This window comes from Triturus cristatus, chromosome 4_1 (genome assembly GCF_964204655.1).
Source record: "Triturus cristatus chromosome 4_1, aTriCri1.1, whole genome shotgun sequence".
Classification (NCBI taxonomy): Eukaryota; Metazoa; Chordata; class Amphibia; order Caudata; family Salamandridae; genus Triturus; species Triturus cristatus.
The window spans coordinates 790,474,431-790,502,225 of record NC_140585.1 but is presented as its reverse complement, the minus strand read 5'-3'; the positions used below and the strand labels follow the sequence as shown (position 1 = coordinate 790,502,225).

The 27,795-nt window shown below is 44.8% G+C and overlaps 1 protein-coding gene and 1 long non-coding RNA gene across 4 annotated transcripts in view; one reads left to right on the top strand and one right to left on the bottom strand.

The window, feature by feature from the left end:
• Positions 1–27,795, bottom strand: part of HAL (histidine ammonia-lyase) — a 269,994-nt gene that overhangs the window by 140,756 nt on the left and 101,443 nt on the right. Inside the window, exon 4 of the mRNA XM_085653369.1 lies at positions 391–418. Within this exon, the coding sequence (XP_085509495.1) occupies positions 391–418 (28 nt within the window). The remainder of the gene's footprint in view (positions 1–390; positions 419–27,795) is intronic.
• LOC146855537 (uncharacterized) overlaps positions 18,715–27,795 on the top strand; it is a 174,939-nt gene continuing 165,858 nt past the window's right edge. For all 3 annotated transcript variants that reach the window (XR_014981341.1, XR_014981338.1, XR_014981339.1), the window contains exon 1: positions 18,715–18,868. This is a non-coding gene — a long non-coding RNA (uncharacterized LOC146855537). The remainder of the gene's footprint in view (positions 18,869–27,795) is intronic.

The following is a 27,795-nucleotide window of genomic DNA, read 5'->3' as shown; positions in this document are numbered from 1 at the left end:
GCTTTGCAAATTTAACGTCTCTTGTACACCATGACCCAGCTTTACTATCACATTTTTCTTTGTTGCCAATTTCAATGGGAGAATGGGTGGGAAGGGCAGAGTTTGTCAAACATAAATACATAAATACTTCAAAGCCTGCCATCTATTCACTTTGCTCCATGTAGTGTTGCCCTTCATGACTCTCTCCCCTACAACCTAATTTTTGGTCTCTCAGGGAACATTTCTTCAATTTCTCCATTGCCAAGATGTGCCCAGAGGAACATCACAAAAAGATGTACAACAAATACTAAACAATCAGAACAGAAACAACCTACAGACCATTTGATTTGTTGACTGCTTGCTGGTGTGCCCGATACAACCCACAGAAACAAAGAAAATCAGTCAACTTACCTGTTCGGGCTCACGGTATTTGCTGTATCTAAGTGTCTGTTAAGGAAACGCGTGCTCACAAAGGAAATGAAAACAAAGAATTCGCAATTTTTTATGGATAACTTTGGTAAAAAAATCCCCTGCAATGTGTGTGCTGAGAATCATTAACAAGTATCTCTGCTTCTGATTTTTTAAGTTACATTTGTGGTGATTTTCAAGAACAAGGGCAGAAAGTGTATCCCAGAGGGAGCTGTATGTGCTAGGGTCTATCGGCAGGGTGGCCAACTTTCCATTATCCCTTCGCAGGAGATTTTGCACACAGACACATTGTGCATGTGTAAATCCACCTCCTCTACATCAGGCCACCTTAAAAGATTATAATTCGCCTGGAGCTTGAGTTTAGTCAAGTGTAATTATTAGCTATACTATATTTGAGTTCAAATGCCTATTTCCGCATCCTGGGATAAGCTTTGAGTGCTCGCCATTGCAATGTTTTAGATAAAAGTTTTTAAAATGACCAACTGGTATTTAAATGAAATGGTCTTAAGCTTTGAAACATCAAGGGCAAATATCAATATCTACCATGCACATTGTCCAGTATTCACACTCTGCCACAGGACATGATCCAGTTGGTTTGTTTAATCCAAGAAACTAGGATTAGTGGCATCTAATGTCAGCTTTACCACCTGTTCCTCCAATGACAAGTCCCAAAAGTTGTTTTCATTGGCAGGTCTGTAGCTCAATCCTAGAAAATGACAATTTCTTAGCATAATAAACTTTATAACTTTTGACAGAACTGGCTACAAAAGTCATTCAAAGACTATTTTGAATATTTCTGAAAAATCCAATTTAATGTTAAAGTCAAATTTAGAAACTACTTCTTACTTGCACCTCCAGTCGGCTAATTAGGATAAGCCAACTGGCCGCTAGTTTGCCAGGTGCGACCTTAATGAGGTGAAAAACTGCACCAAGAGCCAACACAATGATCTGAGAGTGGGGAGGGGTTATACATCACCTTGCAGGAAAACCAATTAGGGTGGGCCCAGGAACTTCATTAACTCGCAACGATAGCTGGGAAAGGAAAACCTGTGTCCACCCCCAATTAGACTGCCTCTAAAGTCAGTGGGATGGAAGCTACCCCCAGAACCAATTTTGAGTGACGACAACAGAGGTAGCTACTCAATTATCTGCGCACACTTCTGGAAGGACATACAGGCTCTGCACAAGGGAGAATGGATTTCCTCAACTTGGATTTTAGGAGTAAGGTGCACTGTGGGGTAAACAGGAACTGCTAAAAAGTGGGTAGGTGTGCCCTTGGGATATTTTACCCTTCGGTTATGGAGGAGCCAAGAGTCACAACTACACACTAGCTTGAGTCAACCATAACTGTGCCACCTCAAGGTTCAATCCTCAAACAATTCTGGCTCTGCAGAAGATTAGAAGAGGAATGGACCCTGCTTGCTGTATCCTGACCACTCTCTGTCCCACTATTCAGACAACACCCCTACCTTAGTTGCAGGCGATTTCAACTGTACATTTGAACCACTTACCCAGATCCCTTCAGATCTGACTGATGAGTGGGACAGAGAGCAGCAAGTACCACAACTAGACCTCCTCCCAGTTGGGTGGTCCAAGAGAGGTGCCCAGTTTGTTGGTTCTTACTGTACAGCATGGTTTGCGAGCCACAAATGGGAGGGCCAACTCCGATTTAAATGGGGACCCCACTTTTAATAAACCAGGCAACGAAAGTAGAATAGATTATTGCCTGGTATCTTTTAATCTTTGGCACTTAGTCCAAGACATGACAGTGACCAAGAGGGTCGATAGCGATCACAACACACTATTACTTATACTCACCAAGCACGGCACAGGTGTGCCAGACTTAAGGGGCAGTCCGGACCCAAGTGTTTTGTCAATCACAAACAACCAGAGAGTGATTAGATGGGATTGGGTGGAGGGACATCCTAGGGCATTAGACGCAGCTAGGAGCCAAGTACGTCTTTTAATGGAGGAGCTAGCAAATTATACTATTAACAACATTGTGGAGATATTGGGCTCCAGGCATGAGGCACTCTACACAGAGATAAGGGAATTGTTAATTAATCCATGTAAACCACAGATAAAGGAAGGGAACTGCATACAACGGAAGCCACCTCGCCAGGGTATCTGGTATAACAAAGACTGTAGGGTTACAAAGGAAGCGCTTATTCGGGCCATAAAGCTGAAACCCGCCCTGAGGTTGTGGCCTGTAGAGCTAAGCACAGGTGGGCAATCGAGTCTGCTAAGAAGGAGTGGGAGGGCTCTTTATGGTCCTCTCTACGGAATGCATTGATAGCTAAAGATACCGAGAGCTTTTGGAGCAAAGCGGCATACTGGCTCAAGGGGAGAGAGAGGCCCTGGTTTTTACAGTTCAGCCCGAGGAGTGGGTAGCGCACTTCAGCTCTCTATATGAATCTAGGGATAAAATAGCTGAGGGAGATTCCCAAGGATGCAGGGTGCTGTCTGCAGAAGAGGGTGGTGATCTCGTCTTCACTATAGAAGAAACGCAAGCAGCAATGCGCTCCTGCGTTCCAGCCGCCCCCCTGGTCCAGAAAGAATCCCCAACGATTTATATAAGAGGACATAGAGCACTTTGGGGTTCATACATAAATCTCTTGACTAACTCAATTTTAGCGGGTACTCCCATCCCCTCCTCTTGGAATAATAGAGGTTGTTCCCATATACAACAAGCATTTGCAATGCAATAGGTCTCGCATTTACGGGAGTTTAAGCTATTGGCATTGTAAATGACAATGCCTTTTATTTTTGTTTTTAAAACATAAATAAAAGACATTGTCATTTACAATGCCAATAGCTTAAAGTTGTGTAAATGCGAGACCTATTGCATTGCAGAGAGCTAGCTTCTCGCAGTAGTGTCTTTGATGTTTTTGCACACCCGGGCTTTGCCAACATGTTATCCCAGGAACTGCCAGATGGGGGCTTCTATGTGCCTTCAGCAGAGTATTGCATGGAATGAGTTTGCTAGTCCATCTGCGATGCTGTCACTGGTGGAGCCCGCTGCTGGTTAGTAGTGGTGGAGGTGGTGGTGGTGGTGGTGGGGGCTAGGGATGGATCTGTATCTCCACAAAGTTTCCAAACTCCAGCTGTGGACCTTAGGAGGTGACATTTGTTTCACCTAGCTTTATTCAGAGTCATCAAAAGGGGACAATTTTTTTAAAAAAATCAACAAATTCGGGACAAAGGTGTCAGTAAAACAATAAATGTCTCATCCTTTGTACTAATGGAGTCACCCTTGACTAGACAGTCCCTAACTCACTCTGCAAAATATGAATAAATGTGCAGACAACTTTTCACACATATTAGAAACTCTGATGGCATAATGCTTGACATTGTGGTTAGTAACACAAGGACAATGGTCACTAGCTTACATTCTGTACATCCGACCCTACGCAGAGCACTTTAACATGTACAAGTTAACAAGACGACACCAGATAGAGAGAGTTTGTAGGGGTATGAACATGGGTTGTATAATGGGTTAGTATATAGGCAGTGAATGAATGACAAACATTCTCAACCGTAAACAATAGGCGGTTTGCATCAAGTAAAGTGAGTCGATGATAAAGATGACGTTTGGTGTCGAGAAGGACAGCGGCCTGTTTAGAGGCAGGAGGCAGAGCGTCGGATGAGAGCTTCGGGCAGCCTTACTCTGTCACACAAAGCGTATTGGTTGGGGGGGGTGGGGGGGAGGGGGTGGTGAGAGAAAACAGCGCTACGGAGGAAGATGGTGAGCACAGAGAAACACATGGCAGGCCATAAGGGCAAATCAGCAGGGGTTTTTGAAACCAATGAACAGATCAAATATAAGTTGTTTTTTTATTTTTTTTAAAGAGGGGATAGAAGAGGCATTTCTGAGGAGAAAGGGGGGTGTTGTGAATCCCGATGCATGACGCAAAAAAGGATCTCGATAGGGTGATCTTTTTGTGCCATGGATGAGTTTTTTCAGCTTCTAAGATGTCCAAAGGTCAAAACCTGGGCCAACTAGTATCATTTTGGGCTACTTTGTGGTTCTAAAACCGGGACATGCAGTTTATGTACGTCGAAGTGGGAAAATCTGTCCGCCTTCTTCTACCCTTTCAACTTGGGTTGATTCTAAAAAAAATTAAAAATACATTGTCATCGAGGTGGGCAAACCTATCGGGCAGCCTGCGCTGTCACGGCCTCTATGGAGCGCGTTGTGGGCACTGCAAAATGTGGCAGGGAAATTGGAGCAGATGTGTGCATGTGAGGCAGAGCCATTGCTCAGTATGTAACTGTGTGCTTGTCAGTAATACACAGTCTATAAGCAGATGCATAGGGTGCACAATTCTATTTATTACCAGCGTTGAGTAAGGGAGGGGGCATAACTCATACCATATGAAGCCTTGAGAGGGGCCGCCTCTCCATTCCCCCAACAATGACAACAGACAGCATGTTACAGGCTCTGCGCATAAATGCAGGTCTGCCCGGTACTCCATCAGTACTAGAGCATAATCTTCTTGCATCGGCCCAAAGCGTGAGCAGCTGAGACTAAGAGCACGTAGGCCCAGAAGATACACACCCATCACCCACTACTATAGTAATACTATAGAATATCCCCTAACAATGTAGTTACAAATGACCATCCACTGGGTCTGCATGCATCACTACACTTACTCCAAATAACATCTTTTATTGGTGTGCCTTCATTTTAACTGGTATAGCATCTTTCACTCTGCCTACGTACTACACATATAGATATGATAGGCATTATTTGCTGCTAAATATTCCCTCTCTCACACACATCCTGTTTTGGTGGGGGTTAAATCATTTATGGAATCTTCTTGTGTTTTCTTTAGGTGTGTGCTCGGCCGCTCTGGTATAAATGCGGTCTAGAGTCTGATTGAAGGGGAGAATGTAAAGGTCCGAAGGTGGTTATGGGGTAGGAATGCTGAGCCCATGAGCGCATCTGAACACTAGACTAATTAACTTGTCATACATCTCTGTTGCATAAAGATCCGGTCTGCCTGTCTGTAAGCCAAGCAGTGGCCAGAACATTTATATAACTCCCACCTTGAATCATGACCCTAAAAGCAATAGGCAGATGACGCAAGTGGACTAGACTGTCCTTAGATAGGGCTGCTTCAGCGTTCTATATTGCTCTCCATCCATCCACCTTACCATTCATTCATCCTTTCACCTTTCCATCCATCCATCCATCTTTCCATCCTTTCACCCATAAATATTACCTCCGATCACCAGTCTATCCATGCATCTCATCACCCACCTTTTCACTCTTCCATACATCTCCTTTCACTCTTCCGACTTTTTTTCTGAATCGTTTACTCTACCGTCCTCCCTTTACCTTTACTACCTGTTGTTACTGTTTCCGTCCTTAATTTCAACCTTCCTTCCACACCTTTCCTTCCCCCTTCTCTATGTACATAATTTCTCTCTCATCATTGTCTATCTTACTCACTTTTGTTTTTGCCCCTCTTGTTTTGATTTTGACATCGGTTTCCAAAACTCCATCACACCTTACTCTGTCACAGTGTTGTTTGTGCGCTGTCGGTTGCAGGCTGAGGATGACAGCAAAGAACTACTGACGTTTCAGTGACTCAGTGGTGGCCTCGGCTGTATTGTTGGGGTGGGAAGCTGGGGGTTCATGACGCCCCTGCTGTATGGGGAGGGGAGGATGTGATTTGACCGGTGAACACTGAGGGTGCAGGCAAAATTGAGATATATTTTAAAGAATGTAGGTTATGCAGACTATTCTTAAGTAGGTGGGGCCCTCGTGCATAAAAACTAAAAAGCCTTGCTCCCACTGTTGGACAATGGTGGCCGCACCCAACAGAGAGAAGTGATACATTGTCAACAAGGAGGGGCTGGTGCCCCCGTCTACACCTCCTGCCCCCGCCCTTTGATATATCATAAATAAGCACAGGTCTGTTTCCAAATTAGCTTTCAAGGTGGTTCGGTCAGTTAAGGCTTCTAAAGCACGGGATGTTTCCATCTTTCATCCTTCAGAGGCCTATAAGATCAGCACCAACGAGTTGTGTAATAGTTACAGGTCTCCGCCCACGGTGATACTTATCTGGTACACACGTAACCCTGTTGGTGTAAACTACTGAATAGTGTGCACAGTCAAATACTAACAAGAACCTCTTGTGCAGAGACCACCATTACAAGTATAAACAGACTCTCAATACAAGTATGCAATACCATCACAATAGCGCACAGGTATCACTTGTGTGTACAGAACATCAAGTGTATGTGTATGCATACTGTCTCCGCAACTGTGCCAAAACAGGCAATGCAAGACATGTGCAGAGAGTTGCAGCTGAAGTTTGCAGACCATAGTCGCAAGAGCACGCAGGCAATCATCACACTTATGGTGACCGCCCCTAAACCCCGATCACAGGCAAAGCCTTCACGCTTTCACTTTACCAATAGCTGCCGCCCCACACAGCACTCGCGGGGTCGGGTAGCAGGTATTGTTAATGTGAAAGCGCGATGCTAAAATAAACACGCGGCTGCCATTTCCAAAACTGGCTGAGAAAAACATAGTGCTTACGACTAATGAAGAAGACAGTGTAACGCCGCAAGTAAAAGGTCTAATCCTGATGGGCGGTCACAAAAGGAGACAGGGTGGTAACAGGGAGGGGCTAAGAAGCCTCACGTTGAATCGGAAGCCAGCATTTACCAAAGACAATGACACTAGCCAATGAAAAATCTGGGCGGGGCTTCCACGGCACTTCCACAACATACCCTAGTACAGCATGCCTCGCAGAGCGAGCAGCGTATGCGCTGCAACGCTAGGCTAGACCTAAAAAGGGGGACAGAGCAAAGCCAGCCAGCTTTAGGCCTACTAGCCTTATTGACTCCTTACAGAAGATTTTCTGCATGCAAATTTTTGTACGAATTCAGGATTGGATCCTGGAGTCCCGTACTTTAAGTGACTTCCAAGCAGGATTTCGAGCAAAGAGAAGTATCTTGGATCAAGCTTTCTGCCTTCTTTGCATATATTGGAAGGAAGTGGCAGTCAAGGGAGGAAAGCTTTAGGTGGCCTTTGTTGACCTCCAGTCTGCTTTTGACCTGGTCCCACGTGCAAGGCTCTGGAGTATTCTAAAGGAACAGGGTATTCCGACGAATCTTTTAGATGTCTTAATTAGATCACATTCATCTAACACAGCACAAGTGAGGTGGGGGGGGGGGGGGGGGAGTACAACAAAGTAACGGATCCCTTCCCAGTTCAGTGTGGAGTAAAGCAGGGATGTGTTCTTGGCCCCACTCTTTTTACTGTTTTTATTAACGGTGTCAACGATGTTTTAGATAGAGATGGGTGTGATGCCCAAAACAAAAAAAATGGTGCAAAAAGAGTTCCCGCCCTCCTCTTCGCAGACACGCTTTTTTTTTTTTAAACATATTTTATTTGTCGATTGCATAAATATCACAGCACCCTGCATATCAGAGTTGTCTACATAGTCATATAGTATCATGTTACAGAAGCAATCCACTTTTATGTATGCCATCGGACAATATAATAAAAAGACACAATAAAATACTGCAAACCCCCTCCCCCAACGCCCCCCACCCTTTCCCCTGCGTCACACCATATCCAAATGGTCCCAATCTCAGTTGTAATATCCTGCAACCCCGCCGTAGCACAATAAAACATGACCCCCCTTATTCCCCCCCTATCTGGCACTCCCCCAACTTGACCGCCCTCATGAATTATCCCCAGGGACGATCCTTCACCTCCACCGGCCGCTCCAGCCACATCCCCCGGTGATCCGCCCATCGCTTCCATATTTTATAATGCTTGCGTGGGCATCCCCTGGCTACAAATATGGGCTGTTCCAGACCCATACAGAAATCTAGGCCGTTTTTCCATGCAGTCACCGAGGGGGCCCGAGGCTCCTTCCATGCCCTGGCGATATCACGCTTTGCTAATGTAAGGCCCAGTCGCAAAAGATGTCGCTTATAAAGATTGCCCCCAATACTCTCCATGACGTGTAGCATTGCCAGTCGTGGCGTTCGCGGGAGTTCCCAACCCAGAACCTCCGACAGGCAGGCAAACACCCCCCTCCAAAATCGATCTAGGGAGAGGCAATGCCAAGTGGTGTTTATAAATGTACCTTCTTCCCGGCCACATCTAAGGCAATCCGGAGCAGCAATCATGCCCGCCCGATACAGCCTGGCCCAAGTGAAGTAGGCCCTATGCAGATATTTGAATTGTATAAGGCGCAGGCGCATTGCTATAGCCGCTTCTCTAGGGGCCGCCAGGACTTCCCGCCAGTCCTCCTCATCCAACGCACCAACATCTGTCTCCCAATCTCCCCGCAGCTTCTGAAGCTTCGTAGAACAAAGGATAATGAGGGCCTGGTAAATCCTGGAAATCTTCTTGGTCTTTAACTCCCCCATGAAGAGTCTTGCTTCCAAAGGACTGAACTCGGGGAGGGATGTCAGACCCTCCAGGCTAGGGGACAGTGCATGCCGAAACTGGAGAGATCTATAGAACTGTGATTGGGTCATAGAAAATTCCCTCTGTAGGTCCTGGAATGACTTAAGCGCCGTGCCATTCATAACGTGCCCCAAAGTCGAGATGCCAATATCGTCCCAGCCGCGGAAGCCCAGTAGAGCCACCAGGTCCGGGAAGCGCCCATTGTTCCAGAGAGGGGTCTCCTCCGTCAAAACATTCCACCAACCCATACGACGCAGCGCTTGTCTCCATATCAGGAAAACCACCCGCATAACCGACGGCATAGTGCCGCGCAAACGCGCCGAGTATAGAATAGTGTGTAATGCATTAGACCCCATAAGCAACCGCTCCAAGGCGTACGCTGGATCCCCCCTATCACCATACCACCAATCATTAAGAACCAGGAGATGCGAGGCCTGATAATAAGACTGGATATCTGAGGATGCGATTCCTCCACAATAAGACGATAAAAAGCATGTTCTAAGGGCCACACGTACGCTACCACCCTCCCACAGAAACTGCCCCAATACAGAATTCACCAGTCTGAACCATCGAGGTGGGATCGGATACGGGTAATTTTGCAACTGATAGAGTAGCCTAGGCAGCGCTACCATCTGGACTATTGCCGACCTGCCATACAGTGTCAGGGGCATACGAGACGACACGCTTTTAATTTCTAAATCACCGCAGGGACAACAGCAGCTTTTAAATCATTTTTTTATTTTTGTGATGCCCGAGGGCTAGTGCTAAACGAGTCTAAAACCAAGTATATGGTTTTTAAAAAAGGATCGGCCAACAACACCAAAAGATCGGTGTCAATCGGAAATAGCAGGCTGGATCGAGTTGATACCTTTGACTACCTTGGCATCCGCCCGACATCAACAATTAATTTGGCTGCTCACATAAAGAAAGTTAATACACCAGACTGCTAACATCACCAAAATACACAGGAAAATACGGTCCAGAAGCTCGCCCCTACCTTGGAAATCTATAACATTAATATTAGGAAGGGAACTCTATGGAGCGGAGCTGTGGGACACTGGTACCATAAACTGCTTGTCTGTAATTGAAAATTGTTTCCTTAGATCTTTGGTGGATTTACCTTCCAGTACCCTGTTGGTGCCCCTTTATCTGGACCTTGCACATAGACAGCTAGTACACTAATTATGCTACAAATGTTTAATGTTTTGGCATAGGTTACGGTCAGTGGATGAGCTTTCCCCTGACTGGGAGCATTTAACAGAGCTCCTGAGGTTACCATCGACATCCTCGATGCCCTGGTTCAGATCAGTAAGAGACAACAACCCGGAAAGCTTAGCCACCACTTCAGGAATAAAGTTGAAAACAAGGTTCTGGGAAGCCATATAAAAAAGCAGTGGTAAAAACCGAGGGTCGCTTGACTTCTGAATTCTTAGATTTTAAATCTGTTTACTGCTTTGCGGTCACAGTAGATGAAATTGTCCCCCCAATGACACGTAAACTATTCTTCCAGTTTTGTTATAAGACCCTTCCCACAAAACAGTTATGTTCAAAGTGGTGTAATGATTTTCCTAATGACAACCTTTGTCCCACGTGCAACGCCAGTTCAGAAACAATTGTACATTTGTTATTCTTCTGCCCATATTACAAATCCTCAAGGAAAAAATGGATAATCCCATTGTGTAAACTAGTCGGTCCGGGCCACTACTTCGAGGTGTTAAGAATTTTGATGACTGATACTCGCAGAGTAGTGATTTTTGGCCTGTCTAGATACTGGAATGCACTTTGGATTAGGTGCACTAAATGCACTTTATGATATATTAAACTTTTAGTCCCTGTGATTTTAATTATACTTTCATGGTAACAATGTTATTTAAGATTATCTTCTTTCTGTATTTTATCCATACTCTAAAGATCCTCTAAGGATGAATGAATGTATCCTTAGAGGAGCTCTGAAGGACTGGATTTGCTCCCTCCTGTACCCAAGACAAAGAAGTGGACTTGACGGGTCAGTGGGCTGACCTGCTATATGACTACAGAGGTATAAAAATCTGAAGAACCACTTTTTCAGGGATGACCAATTGTCCAGTCACTGTTGAACCTGCACAAGACCTTTGCTAAACCAAGCCCTGAAGTCCTAAGAGCACCCTCTGAACCACGGAGCCTTGGTGGAGAGCTGAGGTAAAAGGGGCTTACCACTGCAAAGGTTCGCAAGTTTGAAATATTCTGACTTCCAGTCGCCTTAGAACCGGGGCCAATTATCATAGCCAATCTGGGAAGGCACAACTTTGCTGGGCTAAAGAAACAGGTTTGTCCCACTTGGAGATTCTCCACAACAGCAAATCTGTTTCAAAGGGCCATCAGCAAGAAGGTACGAGAAAGTATTCGACCCCGTGAACCCACTTTGAATACAGCTTGTCACACTGGAGAAATCTGAGTTCTATTTCAGAGACAGAGTCCCCACGTAGAAATCATAACCAGGTGAAGGCACCAAAAGTTTCCAACCAACACAAAGATAACCGTGGGCAAAACAATTCGACTTTTCCTGCATGGAGGTTTTCCTGCCATATGTATCAGTTTTAGGGGGACCCTGCCTAATGCATATCAGACTTTAATGAGATCTTCTTGCATACAGCCTGCTGCCGCTTATGCTGAGAGATTCGGACTGCTATTTTGCAGTCTAAGCCAAAGGTAAAATCCTTGACCAGTCCATCCCGCTTGGTGTATCTGACCACAGGCCTTAAAAAGTGTGCCTCAGTCCTGGTCCCCCTCAACTATAGACTAACATTGGCATTTGGTGCTTTTTGATGCTATGTTTACTTTAAAACTTTAAAAACTCATATCACCAGGTCCTCTTATTGGATTTTTGTCATTTTTGTGTCATTTTATTAAAACATACTCTATTTTTCTAATTTGATTGTGGTTTTTATTGTTTGGTGTTTTACTTTATTGCTGTTTTGATACTGCCTAAATCTTTTACACATTGCTCTAAGTTAAGCCGGTCTGCTCTGTTCAATAGCTGCCTGGGGAGTGTGCGCAGGTTAATGTAGTTGCTTTTGGGGTCCATCCTGAAAGTATAGGATTATTAATCCTTGGGGTGTGTGTCTTCCCATCTCATGCAACAGTCTGCTTTTTTAGAGTACTCTTGTAGGACTTTGTGCATTGGCACCGAAATGCCCAACTCCATATCAGCAAAAGTGCAAATATGGCATAGTCCTTCCTTTCTGTACTAATTATATATGAATACTACTTGAACATTTCCATTTTAGATGTTGTGGGGCCAATTCACAAAGGCAGGTAGCAGTACATAAAAAGTAGTTCAACAGTACTACCCTAACTACTCCTAAAGGCCTTAGTTAATAGACCCATACATATTTTAGGGCTGTCTACTTTTACCAATGTAGAGAAAGGTGAGGAATCAATTATACACTAATCCTGCATCCTCTTCCATAAGATTTTGGACTCTATGATTGTGCGAACGTGAAGATTTTCGCATGATTATATATTTGCCGTATTTGCCACACAGTCCATCATCTGCTGCATAATCTGCAGATTTTAGCTAAATTAATTAGTTTCTAGTTCAAATATTACTCACAATGCAGTGGCACAAGTTGCCACGCAGTGGAAGACCTTTTCCAAAGGTTGACTGGTCACCTTTCTGTTGCTTATTGCAATATTTGGGTATTAAACTGGTACTAATGAGGTGCACCCAATGCTCAAACAGTGTTAACATCTGTAAAACGTTTTAATAAATGAAGTAATACTATTACAAAATATGCAGCATTATGTTGCATACTTTACTTTTTCTTGCCACATAATTTACCCAAACCTGCTGCATGATTTGGGCCTCTCCTACTGCATAATTCCAGTGGCCCTGAGAATAACTCTGAGTTCTGCCATTGCAGCTAAAAGTGTAGTTTCTATGCTGGAAACCGGCCTAAACCCGTTTGCCTTGTTGGAGGAACCATCCTACACCCAGCTCAGTCAGATGCTTGTTGACATATTTCTCCAGGGTCTTACTAATCCCCAGGAGTAGGGAAATGAGCCAATAGTCCTGGGCATGAAGGGGATATGCTGAGGGCTTTTTCAGGAGGGGTTTAACAACTGCATGTTTCCATGCCAAAGGCAAAGGGAGAATGCAGCTAAGTAGTGAATGGTTGAATATGTCCGTCAGTGTGGCAAAGAGGCTAGCAGAATGTCGTTCACCTTTCCTAGCAAAAGGTTTGCAAACATGTTACAGCGCTCCTATGCGGGAGTGTTGGAAAATGGCCCTCTCTGAATGGTCACCTCAAACATTTTGCCTTCCTCTTTTTCAGACCTCGTTTTTGCTGTCTTTAGGACTCTGAGCACTTTACAACTGCTAACCAGTGCTAAAGTGCCTGTGCTCTCTCCATGAAGCATGCAACACTGGCTCATACCCAATTGCCATATCAAATGTAGATATGAGTTCCTAGTAAAGTGCACTACATATGCCCCGGACCTGCAAATCAAATGCTACTAGTGGGTCTGCAGCACTGCTTGTGTCACCCACATATGTAGCCCTCTAACCATGTCTCAGGACTGCCACTGCAGTGCCAGTGTGTGCATTTTACTGCCACTTCGACTTGGCATTTAAAGCTACTTGCCAAGCCTTAAACTCCCCTTTTATTGCATAGAAGTCACCCATAAGGAAAGCCCTTGATAACCCAAAGGGCATGGTGCTATGTAAGGGAACAGTAGGACCTGTACTTCTAGGTTTACATGTCCTGATAGTGAAAAGTAGCCTATCTCAATTTTCAGTACTGTGAGGCCTACTCCTCTCATAGACTAAGCAATGGAAATTCCCATACATGCTTCAAAGTGATAATTCCTAATCCTAGGGGAGTAGGTTTATCATGTTTGGTATGAGTGGAATAGTTGTCATAAATAGGTTTTGCTGGTGAGGGAGAATTTAACACTACTAGTGCAGAAATGTCACTTTTAGATAGTGGGAATTTTTCTGCTCTTAACTTTGCCCCGACCTGTCTCCAATACACATCAAGACGTGGTGACAGTTCCCATTCGTGCATTCCTCCCAGACAGCCATAAACACAGGAACGCTAGAGGTGGCTGCACCCATATGCACTCTGATGGCTGCCCTGGGCACACAGGAGTAAAAGAGGCCCGCACTGGGACATCAAAGAATAATGACCCGACCCAGCACAAAGGTCTGGTGATCCCCGTAGATAACCTGGCAGACAGGACAGTTTTGAAACGGGAACCCGTACACTTCAAAACCACTCTGAAGTTTTCCCCACATCAAAGGCACATTTAAGTATAGGTACTGGTTCTATGACCCTCCCAAATCAGACACTTATGGTCCTACAACGAATTTTTGTCAGAAGAACTGCGGTGCTGCTCCTAGAACTCAACTGGATTGCTTTCCTGGGAGGACTGCTTGCAGTCTGACTGATGAAGGATAGCTGAACTCTCTCTTCCTTCCAAAGTGATCTCTATGGGCTTGTCAGTTTGCTTCCCGTTTCTGAAGTCTGAGGGACTCAAAATACTTCCTGCAGTTCTGCTGGTGCTGCTGGATTCTGTGAGTCCTACTTTTTCCTGACATGCCAACTCCAAGTTCTGTGCCTCAGAAGTGGGTTCTGCAGCTGAGCTTTTGCCAAGTCTGACGTAAAGTAGCGTGAATCGTCAACGCCTCGCTACAAAACCTCTCAGAACCAACATCGGATGACGCACAGCCTCGACGTGCAGACTGCGCCCCAGGCTCCTAGGTACTGTGCTGAGTGGACCGAAGTGGATCCCTGTAGCCACCCTGTGCTCCGGCCAGGACTTTGGATTTGCAACGGTCCCTTGCGACCTGAAGTTACATTGTTAGCACTACCGGCTTCTAATCGCTTTATTGCATTTATTGCTTCAGCCTGCTATATCTTGACTTACTTAATGGACTTTGATCGTTCTGGCCTTGATAAATATTCTCTATTTTTCTAAACTGTTGTGGAGTCTTTTTGTGATGTATTTACTGTGTTATTGTATGAGTTATTGACAAGATACCTTACACATTGCCTTCTACGTTAAGCCTGTCTGCTCTGTGCCAAGCTACCAGGGGTGAGCACAGGATAATGTGGGATAGTGTTGTGACTTACCCTGATTAGGATTGTGGTCCCTACTTGGTCAGGGTGCTGTCCTCTGTCAACTAGAGACCAGATTTCTAACAGGGTGGGACTGATTTGATTCTTTGGTTGCTCCATAGGGCTATTTACCAGTTTGAATAACTCTTTTGAAGAGTTTGGGGCATTCTCTATTTTGGCGCTGAAGTAAGAGACACGACTCTTGCTTCTCTTCTCACACATCTGTATTTTTTAATGGATTTTTTTTTATATGATGTCTTGCTGGGCCCCATCATACTATTTTCTCCATTCTTTTTCTAGTGTTTTTGCTTGTTTTCTTTTATTCAACGGGTTTTGCTGAGAACTATGGAGCACGTTCAGCCAAGCGACTTGCCCCCCCATCCCCCCCATCCGACCTCATGGGGACCAGAGTGTCCAGAGAGCCTCTGAACCAGTTCTCAAACTTGTTATATCTCCCAAAGATTTCCCTTTCCATACATACTTGGGGTGGATAGAGCTTTCCCAGCATGTGTGATCTACCTTTGACCATCATCGCCTTAGCTTGGTGGGAATTGGCGACTTAGCTTTATGCAGGAATGCAAGCAGGGAAAATGGCATGAAGTGGTGGTCCAACCAGTATAATGGAATAGGCGATCCATTATGAGCTCATTGATATTACAGAAGATAAGGTTCAGTAGGTGAGCTGGCTTGTGGGTGGGTTGCTTTACGAGTGAGTCATCTGGATGGCTGCCATATCGTCAATAAGGTTTTTTATATTTTCGTTGCTATCATTGTTAAAGTGTAGATTGAGGTCTCCCAGTAATGTGAAATTAGACTTCTGCAGGCTAAGCTCAGCTATTACTTCTAGGCGCGCTTACCTGAATTCTGAGGCTGGGCCTGACAAACGATATATCAATATGACTGGGTGGCTGGGATGTCGATTGAGAAAAGCAAACATTCGCTTCCGGGAACCTTTATAGGAGTGAATTGTCCTTTTAGTGTTTCTTTAAAAATGATGGCTACCCCACCACCCCATCTGTCTTCGCAGTCGCACCTTGCAATAGCATAGACTTGCAGTAGAGCCATGGCTACATCTTGCATGGAGTCCTCTCGTAGCCATGTCTCTGTTATGGCAACTACATTTGGGTGTTTATCATCCAGTAGCATGAACAATTCAGTGTTGTGTTTTGGCAGGGACTGAAAATTCAGCAGCAGCATCTGCCACTCGTGAATATCCTTAATCGAGGGGGGGCTGTATTATGTTATTGGTTGTTGTCTCAGTGTTTCCTATGTCCATCTTACAATTGTTGCATACCTAATAAGTACTATTGGGTATTACGGAGTGCTGACAGAACTGTACTTGTTGGTCGGTTGCACGTGTCGAGCTGGGCTGGGGAGTAAATGGTCCGTGTGGGTGGGGAACAGGCACGGTTTCTGGCCTGTGGCTAGCACGGACGGGCGTAAAGGGGCTTGCCTTTGGTGCACTTTTGGCGTGCATTTGCATGTTCGTGTCCCTGGCTTCATTAAGTACCGGGCCAGAGTTAGAGGAAAATCATCAACTAGAGCTCCGACCTAAAATGACGGCTCAGAAATAGCTCTGAACACGGCCAATGAAGTTGTGGCAGTTTTAAATAGTGGCTCTCCCTTCCAATTCTATTAAATCAGTTTTTGATAATCACCTTTTAAAACGTTTTAAACATATAAAATGCAACACTGGTTAAGAATGCAGAGCAATGAGGACTGAAATAAAAACGGCCCTGCTCTCCCCCAACAGTGTAAACTTTTCAATTTTGGATGCTTCCCCCTAATAAACAGGGACTTTGGGCGGAGGAACGTCACCCTGCTGTTTTCTCGCAGTGTGAGAATCATAAACATAAAATAGTAATAACTACCATTTTATGTTTCTACTTCTCGCACTGCAAGAAAGCAGAAGGGTTTGGTTGCGGGTGGGCGGGGCTGCTCTGCGAGCAGGGCTGGGCAGGTGAGGAGTGGTGTGCCAACTCCTGAGTGCGCGTGACTGGTTTGGTCGGCCCTCTGGGGCCGACCAAACCAGTCATGCGCACTCTGTCCTTCTCCAATGCAGGCTGCAATGCAGCCTACATGGAAAACATGGCCGGGCCATTTGCCCCTGGCTGGGCGGCGTCCTAACCAATGACACCGCTGCTTGCAGAGTTGTGGTTGGCTTAGGGGTGGGAACCTGGATGCCTGCTTCCGGAGGCAGGAGAGCAGGAGCAGAAGCAGAGACAACGCGGGACCTGGCCAGCGGGTAGGTACGTTTAATCTTTTTTTATTATTAAATTAAACACCCCCCTGTGCAACCCCCCTCCCCCACCCGCGAGCCATGCCAGCCCGACTGCTAATAAAGGGCTCTCTATGCTAATTATGCATGAGTAGTGGCGTAGTGCCGTGCAGAAACTCAGGTTCTGTGTTACCTGCTCATATGCACCCCAGGCTTCATTAAGTACTAGGCCGGAATTAGAGGAAAATTATCAACTAGAGAGCCACCCTAAAATGGTGACTAGTGGTAGAAATGGCTCCGAAAACGGCTAATGAAGTTGTGGCAGTTTTAGGTAGTGGCCCTCCATCCCACTCCGATGAAATCAGTTTTTGATAATCACATTTTGAAACTTTTTAAACAGATCCTTTTCAGGCCATAATTGTTATCTATGGAATAATCTTTCCCACTCTTTATGGTACATTGATGCGCTGTTGTTGTTTAAGAAATCTCTAAAGATTTCACTTTATGCGGTCTAACATGCTTCTAATTCGATTTCAGTTTACTAAATGGATGTTGCTAGGAAAACCTCTCGTTATTGGTTGCACTTTATAAATGCATAGATAAATGTAAAAATAATTCCCAGAGTCATTCTTTGTGCGGCATTGGGGAGGCCCGCGTCGCCATCTCTCTGTGTCGGAAGACGGTGGAGAGTATAAATAAATAAAGGATGTGCCTGTAGTTCACTAACACTGGGCCGCTCCATCAGCAGCATCTATTATGACCAGGGCCACTAAAATTATGTTATTTTGCAAGGGCGGCGTTTTTTGTATAATTATGGATTTGCCACATAATCCATCAAGTACTGAACAATCTTCATATTTTAACAAAAAAATCTAGCTCAAACAAGTCTAAAGTTTCTAAAAATATTGCAACTTCACAAAGATCGATTAGTCCCCTTCATATTCCTTATTGCTATATTTAGGTGCTAATCTGGTACTAATGGGGTGAAATCTTGGCCCAAACAGTTTTAAAATTAAAAATAATTAAATAATAGGATTATGAAATCTGCCGCATCAGGCAGCATAATGCATCTGTTTTTGGCATATAATTTAGTCAACCCTGCCACTTAACTTGGTCCTCCCTTTCCATTGACCCGGAGCATGACTAAAGACTGCTGCGGTAGGCCACGACTGGCCTCGTGAAGGCGTCTGTAATCTGAGGCAAGCTTTAGTAGTGGAGTCCGATGGCTGTAGACTTCCACTAGGAACGAATATTAACTACGAGGCCAACAGTTTCCCACTGGTTGCCACCAGTTGCTAACATCCACTCCGCCCACAGCACTGAGCGTCTGGGGACAGAAATGCCCGTCGCGCCCTAAACAATTTATTACACATTTGTTACACAATATGTAATGTCAGTGAGGAGACGCCGACAGCGCCCACGGAGCACGGGTCGCGCATGTCATTGTGGCGCCGCTCTTCAGCTAGTCAGGAGGTAATGTGTAACCTGGGTAAACTTCACCTTTTCCAAGGTTATTTGACCGTCTTTCTACTTTGGGCGGTAAACAGGGCAGAGGGCCACGGAAACACAGCTCTGTGCACAGGACAAATCTAACATGGACTGGCCTTGAAAGAAGAGACCTCACTTCTGAGAGAGCATGAAATTGAACGAACTGTACCTGGTATCCAGAGTGGTGGGCGATATGTTCCCTAGCTACCTGTCCAGGTAAGGAAACATCCTCCCCACTCTGATAGGCGCATCCTGCCCATCCCTATCACACAGAGTTATCCTACTTTGGAGGTACTGCCACAGCTGTACAGGGATCCCTGTTCTGGAAAATAGGAGAAGTGGGGTTTATAGTTCGATATATAACAAGCATTGGTAGAGTTAATAGGTCTGGCTTGCATTTTGTACCGGACTAAAACATTTTTTTTTAAAAGTGCAATAAAAGTTAAACAAAAATATCGGTTGCCTTCTAAACACCTTGCAATTATGATATATATATAAATGTGTCAAGAGTCAGTGCACAATTGACATTTAAAACAGCCCCTCGTGTGTTGCAATGCAAGCACCCCACTGGAGGCAGAATGATCCACGAAATAGCAAATAGCATAAAACGAGAGAGATATTCTCCAACGCAGGAGCCCACTCTGTAGATTTTAAAGAAATGGCAACAGTTGGTACAATAGATGCACTCTTAAATCAGACCTAGAAAGGGTCTCCGTCACTCCCAGTTCCAAAAGCCGTCCAAGCCATTCTAATTTAGGACTAGCCGGAAGAGCTAGGACCCTGGGGGTCCCTGAAGCCTCATCAGGGGGTCCACGACTACTTTGAAAATCAAATAATATTAAACAGACTAATAAAGTGTATATATAAAGATGCAAAATGTACAAGTGGACATTTTAAAACATACCGTAAATGTGAAGGAATTAGTAACTGGAGGCTAAAAATTTAATTATGTCCTCAGTTTGATTTGTGAGAGCAGTGCAGGTGCATTCCGCTGTATATATAGTATGGATGAGGAGTGGCCTCAATTGAATTTAAAAAAGCTCCAACCATTCTATTAAAATTACATTTTGATTTCTATTTTTATTTAAAAGTGTTTGCTAATTAAATAAAATGTGTAATTTGTGTATTTATTTGATGAATAATTTTTTCAGTATTTGTGTATTGTTTTGCGGTTCAAATCATCAACATTACTTAGGCCGGGGTCTCTGGCTTCTAGTAATGACTCGCTGGGGGGTCCCCGGATTCGAATAATGATTCAGTTGGGTTCCCCAGGTTCCAGTACTGATTAAGTGGGGGTCCCCAGAAGTCAAAAGTTTGGTAACCACTGCTCTATTCCTATGCTTGGAAGGACTTGACGAGGTGTTAAGTCCATTAACATGTCAACAGGGACCTGCTGGTTCACTGGTCTATGCGCCATTAGGTCCTACAGGCCTGTTTTTTTTGGTCCGTTTGTTGCCTGTTTTATGGGATGGTGGGCAGGTCTTTACTCTTGATTTATTGTTATTATCACAAGCACCGCCTGCATTAAAAAGAAGTGCATAGTGTTGCATACCTTGTAGCACACTTAGACAAGCATGCCTTTACACAGTCAAAACTGCGTATTTAGCTGTCTCATTCACTAATGGATGCCACTTGCTGCCCAGTCCAAACCCGAAGACACATGCATGGGTACAGTAACAAACATTGGCAAAGCCAATAGGTTTCGACTATGCAAGATCTATTGGATTTGTCAATGTTTTATTAGAGAAGATGCGCAGCGGCACAGACAAAGAAAGAAAATGCAATGACGCAACCAGAGTTTACCACATCATAGCCCTTTTTCCCCTTCTTTAAGCCATGTTGCATAGCAGCCTATGCTGCTATGCAGAATAACAAAAAATGCATTAACAAAGCCAAAAAACTCTCAGGTATGGCAGTGCTATTTGGCTTCATTTAAAGCTTTTGTGGTGGACAGGAGGTTGGAGAAGGGCAATACAAAGGGAAACAGCCTTTACCCGGCCCCATTTACCATGCATGCAATTACCATGTGTATGCTTTTTACCACACAAGGTAAGTGTAGTTATGAAGTTAATATATAGATCTTCAAGAAACTCCACACCTCCACTCAACAAGAGTTCCACCGCACCGGAGAGAAAGTCCACAGGTATTTTTAACCAAAGAAGTGTGTATTTAGTGCACCATTTGAATATATATATATATATATATATATATATATATATATATATATATATATAATCTACTGGCGGTCGCCAGTAGATAGTTATAGTTAGGACCGTGTTTCCATAGGAAATCTGAAAATTCTATTTTGAATAATTTTGGCGCCGGTTGACGAATCTTCGCGAAATTTTCAAAACTAATGGGGTGCTCCGCTCAGCTCCTACCCTGAAAGTCTCGGGGGGGATTCGTCAAGCGGGGGCCGAGAAAAAAGGGGGGTCCCAAAACACGTTTTCCCCATGCATCTTCCCATAGGACCTTTAGTCGAAGGTACAGCCCGAACGGCTGAACAGAATTACTTGAAATTTGGCAGAGAGGTAGTCCTCAGGTCAGGGATGTGCCTTTTGCATATATGGAGTCAATCTGTTCAGTAGTTCCTGAGAAAATTGCATTAAAAGCACATACATATCTATAGCCGCGCACCGTGCGCACACCCTAACGTGCGCGAGCGTAATTCTGATTGGTTGTTACATGTCAGTCAACGTTCGAATCGGTCGAAATCAGGAAGTGTCGGCCACCATTTTGTTTGTTTTCAGTGCGAGAGTGGAAAAGGAAGGTGGCGAACGTGGAAAGGAGGCAGGGTAGAGAGTTCCTGACCCCCTAGCCTTGGTCAGGGGGTCCCTGAAGGACCCCGAAGGCAGAAAAAAACATTTAAATTATTTTTTTTAAAAATCGCGGGGGTGCGCGCACCGTGCGCGCACAGTGAAAAACCATAAAAAAATAAATAAAAATAATACGTAGTTTATTGAAAAATAAATATATAAAAAAAATAATAATACATACATAACTTAGCATTTAAAAAAGCATACAAATTCGCTGAAAAAACCATAGGTTTCACGCACGTTATAGTTAGGAATTAGCATTTAAAAAACCTTTCAAATTCACTTCAAAAACCATAGGTTTCACACATGTTATAGTTAGGTGGATATTTCACTCGTAAAAAACCAATGAAATTCCCCCGTTATAGTTCGTTGAGATAACTATAACTCGCGCGACCGCCACTCTAGCACAAGGATGATGTCATCAGTGATGTCTTGAGTGATGCCACTGACCATGTCATGAAAGATGCAATATGTGACGTCATGAGCAGAGGATTGCGGGCGCGCGAGTTATAGTTATCTCAACTAACTATAACGGGGGAATTTCATTGGTTTTTTACGAGTGAAATATCCACCTAACTATAACATGTGTGAAACCTATGGTTTTTTAAGTGAATATATATATATATTCACTGAAAAAACCATAGGTTTCAGGGGCTTTATAGTTAGCTGGACATCTCCCTCGTACAAAACCATTGAAATTCCCCTGTTATAGTTAGTTCAGCTAACTATAACTCGCGCCCCCGCAATGCACTGCTGATGACGTCACATATTACATCACTCATGACATGGTCAGTGACATCACTGATGACATCTCAAATGACATCACTGATTAAATCACTGATGACATCATCCAGTGACTGTGTGTTTCTGTAAAGTTTAATTTTGTTTGATATATATGCCAAGCTGTACTGAGGAATGAGTGGGTGTATAAGTGTCTGTATGGAGGATTTAGTAGGTGCGTGACTGACTGTATAAGTGAGTGATTAAACGTATCTTACTAAATGCATGGGTTAGTGACTAAACTGTGTGAATGTCCGTATGTCTGTTGGTGTGTAAGTGGCTGCATGGGTTTGTGAATAGCTGCATGAGTGTCTATGAGTTATTGATTGGTTGTCTGAGTATCTGTATGGGTGCCTGAGTGTTTGTGTGGGTGAGGTGTGTGTGACTCTGTGCATAGATGTGTGAGTGGGTGATTCACTGGGTGCATGGTTTCAAGACTAGGTCTGTGATGGACTGTATGGGTGGGTGAGTATGTGTATGGTTGTGTTAGTGAGTGAATATATATTTCATTAGTACATGTGTGATTTAGTACATATGTGAACGGCAGTATATATGTGTGTTGGAGTACAGAAATGACTAAGTGAGAGTGTGTGATCGTGTGTGTGGCTGTATGGATGAGTGTGTGTGCTTGTATCATTGATTCTATAAGAGCATAAGAATGTGCTAGTATTTGTATGAGTAATTGAGCTAGTGTGTGTAGAACTGTATAGGTGAGTAAATGGCAGTGTGATTAATTATTTGCATAACTATGTGTGTGAGTACCTCTATGGATGAGTAGCAGTGTGTGAGTGTCGATATAGGTGTATGAGTGCATATGATAGTCCTGTACTGAGTGACCATAAGTATGAGTGACTGTATGGGTGAGTGAGTGGATGGGTGTGTAGACCTAAGACTGTGATGGGGTATGTACTTATTGGTGTTGGAGTGTCTATGGTTTTGAGAGTGGAAGTATGTAATTTAGAGTGGATGTATCAAAGGTTATATTAGGTTGTGGAAAGATGCATCAAATGATCACATTTACGTTTAATCACTCACTTATACAGTCAGTCACGCACCTACTAAATCCTCCATACAGACACTTATACACCCACTCATTCCTCAGTACAGCTTGGCATATATATAAAACAAAATTAAACTTTACAGAAACACACAGTCACTGGATGATGTCATCAGTGATTTAATCAGTGATGTCATCAGTGATGTCATCAGTGATGTCACTGACCATGTCATGAGTGATGTAATATGTGACGTCATCAGCAGTGCATTGTTGGGGCGTGAGTTATAGTTAGCTGAACTAACTATAACGGGGGAATTTCAATGGTTTTGTACGAGGGAAATGTCCAGCTAACTATAACGCCCCTGAAACCTATGGTTTTTTCAGTAAATTACTAAGGTTTTTTAAATGATAATTCCCAACTATAACGTGCCTGAAACCTATGGTTTTTTTCAGTGAATTTCAAAGGTTTTTTAAATGCTAATTCCTATCTCTAACCTATGATTTTTAATGATTTTCATAGGATTTCTAAATCTTTATTTTTCAGTGAATCAATTCCTTTATTTATGTTTTGTTATATTGTTATTCACCATTTTTAAAAGTTTTTTTACTTATTTCTTTTAAAAAATATATAAATATTATTTGTTTTTAATGATTTTTAAAAAAAATATTTGTACAAAAAAATTATCTATTTTTTAAATATTTTGTAAACTATATTTTTAATACTTTGTTATTATTATTTTTTTCTGATAATTTTTTTTATTCGCCCACCCAATGCGCACCTTTCTCGATCCCTGCGCGGAACATAGTCGCCATTTTATGATTGTAGTGGAGGATCCGCATACGGTGTGCGTTGGGTGCGTATTGTCGTGCGCGATTGCTATGAGACCGGTACGCGCCTCCAAGCGCATACGTGGCACGTACGAAGTACGGTACGCAACTCTCGCGTGCTTCCGCGAAACGTCATGTGCGTGGTTGATGCGGTGGATGCGCAAATCCAACGTGTGCACACCAGGGGGGCACGCTGTGAGCCGCGCTGGATGCGGGACTCCTAATTTTAACATTAAAAAAAAAAAATAGCCCGTATCACTAATTTTTATTATCCCCGGGGACCCCATCCCCAGGGCTCATAAAAAACGTTGGGGACTGTGGGGGGAGCCCCAACGCCCACACATTCCCAGCCGGCTCCCCGCATCCTTCGGGAGCCAGCATTGCTTTTCCACATGGGGAGCTGCTGACATGCAGATCCCCGTGTAGAAAAGCCATATGGTTTGGATTTTGAAAGAGAGAGCAGGTTTCACTGCTCTCTCTTTCAAAATCCAAACAAAGTTTGCTATGAGAGGGCGGGAGAGTCCCGCCCTTTCATAGCAAACAGTGTCCTGGGGGTGGGCACCCCAGGACACTGCAGGAGCCGGCCCTTGGGGGGTGATGGTCCCCAGGGCCCTCGAGGGCTCGAGGAGGGGGGCCACACAGCCCCCCTCCCTCAAAAAATAAAGCCCCAGGGGGTGGTGGTCCCCAGGGTTTGGGGGGGCAGTTCAGCCCCCCCACCCATTTATTTTCTAGCCCTGGGGTAGCGGTCCCCAGGGCCCCTGGGCCCCCCAATATATGATACGGTGTTTGCCCCTGGGATTTGGCCCCCCCGGGGGCTAATTATTAAGGCACCGCAGAAGCCCACGCTTCATTTTTTTTCTTTTACAACCAGATACGCGCACCCTGCGCGCATTTTGCCGTTAAAAAAAAAAAAAAGGGGTCCTGGGAGTCCTTCTGGGACCCCCTGAGCAAGTCTAGAGGGTCAGAGTATTTCTACCCTGCCCCCTTTATATGTTTTACACACGTATTTCCCTTACTTTTTCAGCCTCGCTTCTACCTAGGCACAAAATGGCTGCCAACAGTTCCTGGTTTCGAATGTTGACAACCACTTGACAGCCAATTAGCATTCAGCGCGTGATCGGGAGGGTGCGCGCATGGTGTGCAGAGGGTGCGCTCAGGGTGTGCATTGGGTGCGCGGATCCTCCGAGGCCATAGATATATATGTACTTTCAACTGTAATTTTCTCAGTAACTACTCAACAGATTAACACCATTTAAGCAAAAGGAACGAGTCTGAGCTGAAGACTACCTCTTTGCCAAATTTGGTGTAATTACGTTCAGCAGTTAGGGCTGTAGCTGTGGCTAAAGATCCTATGGGAAAATGCATGCGGAAAATGTGTTTTGGGACCCCCCCTTTTTTCTCGGCCCCTGCTTGACGAATCATCCCGAGACTTTCAGGATAGGAGCGGACCGGAGCTGGCCGAAAGTTTGGAACATTTTGTGAAGATTCGTCAACTGGTGCCAGACTTTTTGGGAATAGAATTTTGCGGATTTTCTATGGAAAATAGGTCCCAACTATAACTACCTACTGGCGACTGTAGGAAGGTGGATATCTGACTATGGTTACCCCCAACTTTTTGCCTAGTGTCTAGCTGGTTTTTCGACTTAGTTGGCCTGAGATCCTGCCATTCAGGGTCTCAGGCTGTCTGCTCTCTCTTTAAAATGGACTCCATGTACCCTAGGTACATAACCAATTAGTAAGGATCACCTTATTGGACCCTGTACAGTGTACCCTAGGTACCCAGGGCATAGGTGTACCCTAGGCCTACCAGGGGCTGCAGCATGTATTATGCCACCCCTGGCCTGGCCTTCCATTTTGACACAACTGGCTGATCACTCAGCTGGGGCAAGGTCGTGTAATCACCCCTTGCTTAGGTGTAGTATTCCTATACCTAACTTACATATAGACACATGTGTACCTATCAGTCACTCCTATGGCAGGCCTTAACAATCCTGGAGGCAGAGTGCTTGGTAACATGTGAGATGGTGCTCTAGCATGAGCTGAGCCTGTCTGCAGCTTTCGGAACCATGTCCTTATAGCTGTTCTATGATATAGCCTACCATATACTCGTAAAGTGCCTTATAATCTTAAACGGTTATGGTAACTATGGTTTGGCTTTATCAAAACATGTCGTGTAAGGTGTCTAACACTTTGGAATAATACCCCCATACCATTTCTGGCAATGAGGATATTATTCCTCCCTTCTAGAGGGAGAAGACATGTTGAAATCATACTTTACTGTTAGCCTCTGACCAAAGCCTCAGCATCACAAAATGGATGCTGCTGCCACGACACAAGTCTGACCGGTTTCTGGCATTTCAGCTGTCTTCAGCCAGGCTTGCTTGAATCCAGTGGCAAAGTGAGCAAGGGACTCACGTCTGAGCATACCCTGCCAACTTATGGCGAACAATGCGGTATAAAAGGGAGTGGTGATGGACGGAGCATCAGAACCAATCAAACACTCACACCCAGTCCACAGATCTGGGTTTGATCCATCACCGTTCTTTAGCCCACTCTGCCAACCCAGTTCAGACATGGCCATATGCAAATCAGTCTGACCCTGTGCCTCATTGGAACAGTCCAGCCCGAACTGCCAAGCCATGCCTTCCCTGGACCGGAAACAAGCTTCCTAGGACCGGTTTCTGGCATTTCAGCCGTCTTCAGCCAGGCTTGCTTGAATCCAGTGGCAAAGTGAGCAAGGGACTCACGTCTGAGCATACCCTGCCAACTTATGGCGAACAATGCGGTATAAAAGGGAGTGGTGATGGACGGAGCATCAGAACCAATCAAACACTCACACCCAGTCCACAGATCTGGGTTTGATCCATCACCGTTCTTTAGCCCACTCTGCCACCCCAGTTCAGACATGGCCATATGCAAATCAGTCTGACCCTGTGCCTCATTGGAACAGTCCAGCCCGAACTGCCAAGCCATGCCTTCCCTGGACCGGAAACAAGCTTCCTAGGACCGGTTTCTGGCATTTCAGCCGTCTTCAGCCAGGCTTGCTTGAATCCAGTGGCAAAGTGAGCAAGGGACTCACGTCTGAGCATACCCTGCCAACTTATGGCGAACAATGCGGTATAAAAGGGAGTGGTGATGGACGGAGCATCAGAACCAATCAAACACTCACACCCAGTCCACAGATCTGGGTTTGATCCATCACCGTTCTTTAGCCCACTCTGCCACCCCAGTTCAGACATGGCCATATGCAAATCAGTCTGACCCTGTGCCTCATTGGAACAGTCCAGCCCGAACTGCCAAGCCATGCCTTCCCTGGACCGGAAACAAGCTTCCTAGGACCGGTTTCTGGCATTTCAGCCGTCTTCAGCCAGGCTTGCTTGAATCCAGTGGCAAAGTGAGCAAGGGACTCACGTCTGAGCATACCCTGCCAACTTATGGCGAACAATGCGGTATAAAAGGGAGTGGTGATGGACGGAGCATCAGAACCAATCAAACACTCACACCCAGTCCACAGATCTGGGTTTGATCCATCACCGTTCTTTAGCCCACTCTGCCACCCCAGTTCAGACATGGCCATATGCAAATCAGTCTGACCCTGTGCCTCATTGGAACAGTCCAGCCCGAACTGCCAAGCCATGCCTTCCCTGGACCGGAAACAAGCTTCCTAGGACCGGTTTCTGGCATTTCAGCCGTCTTCAGCCAGGCTTGCTTGAATCCAGTGG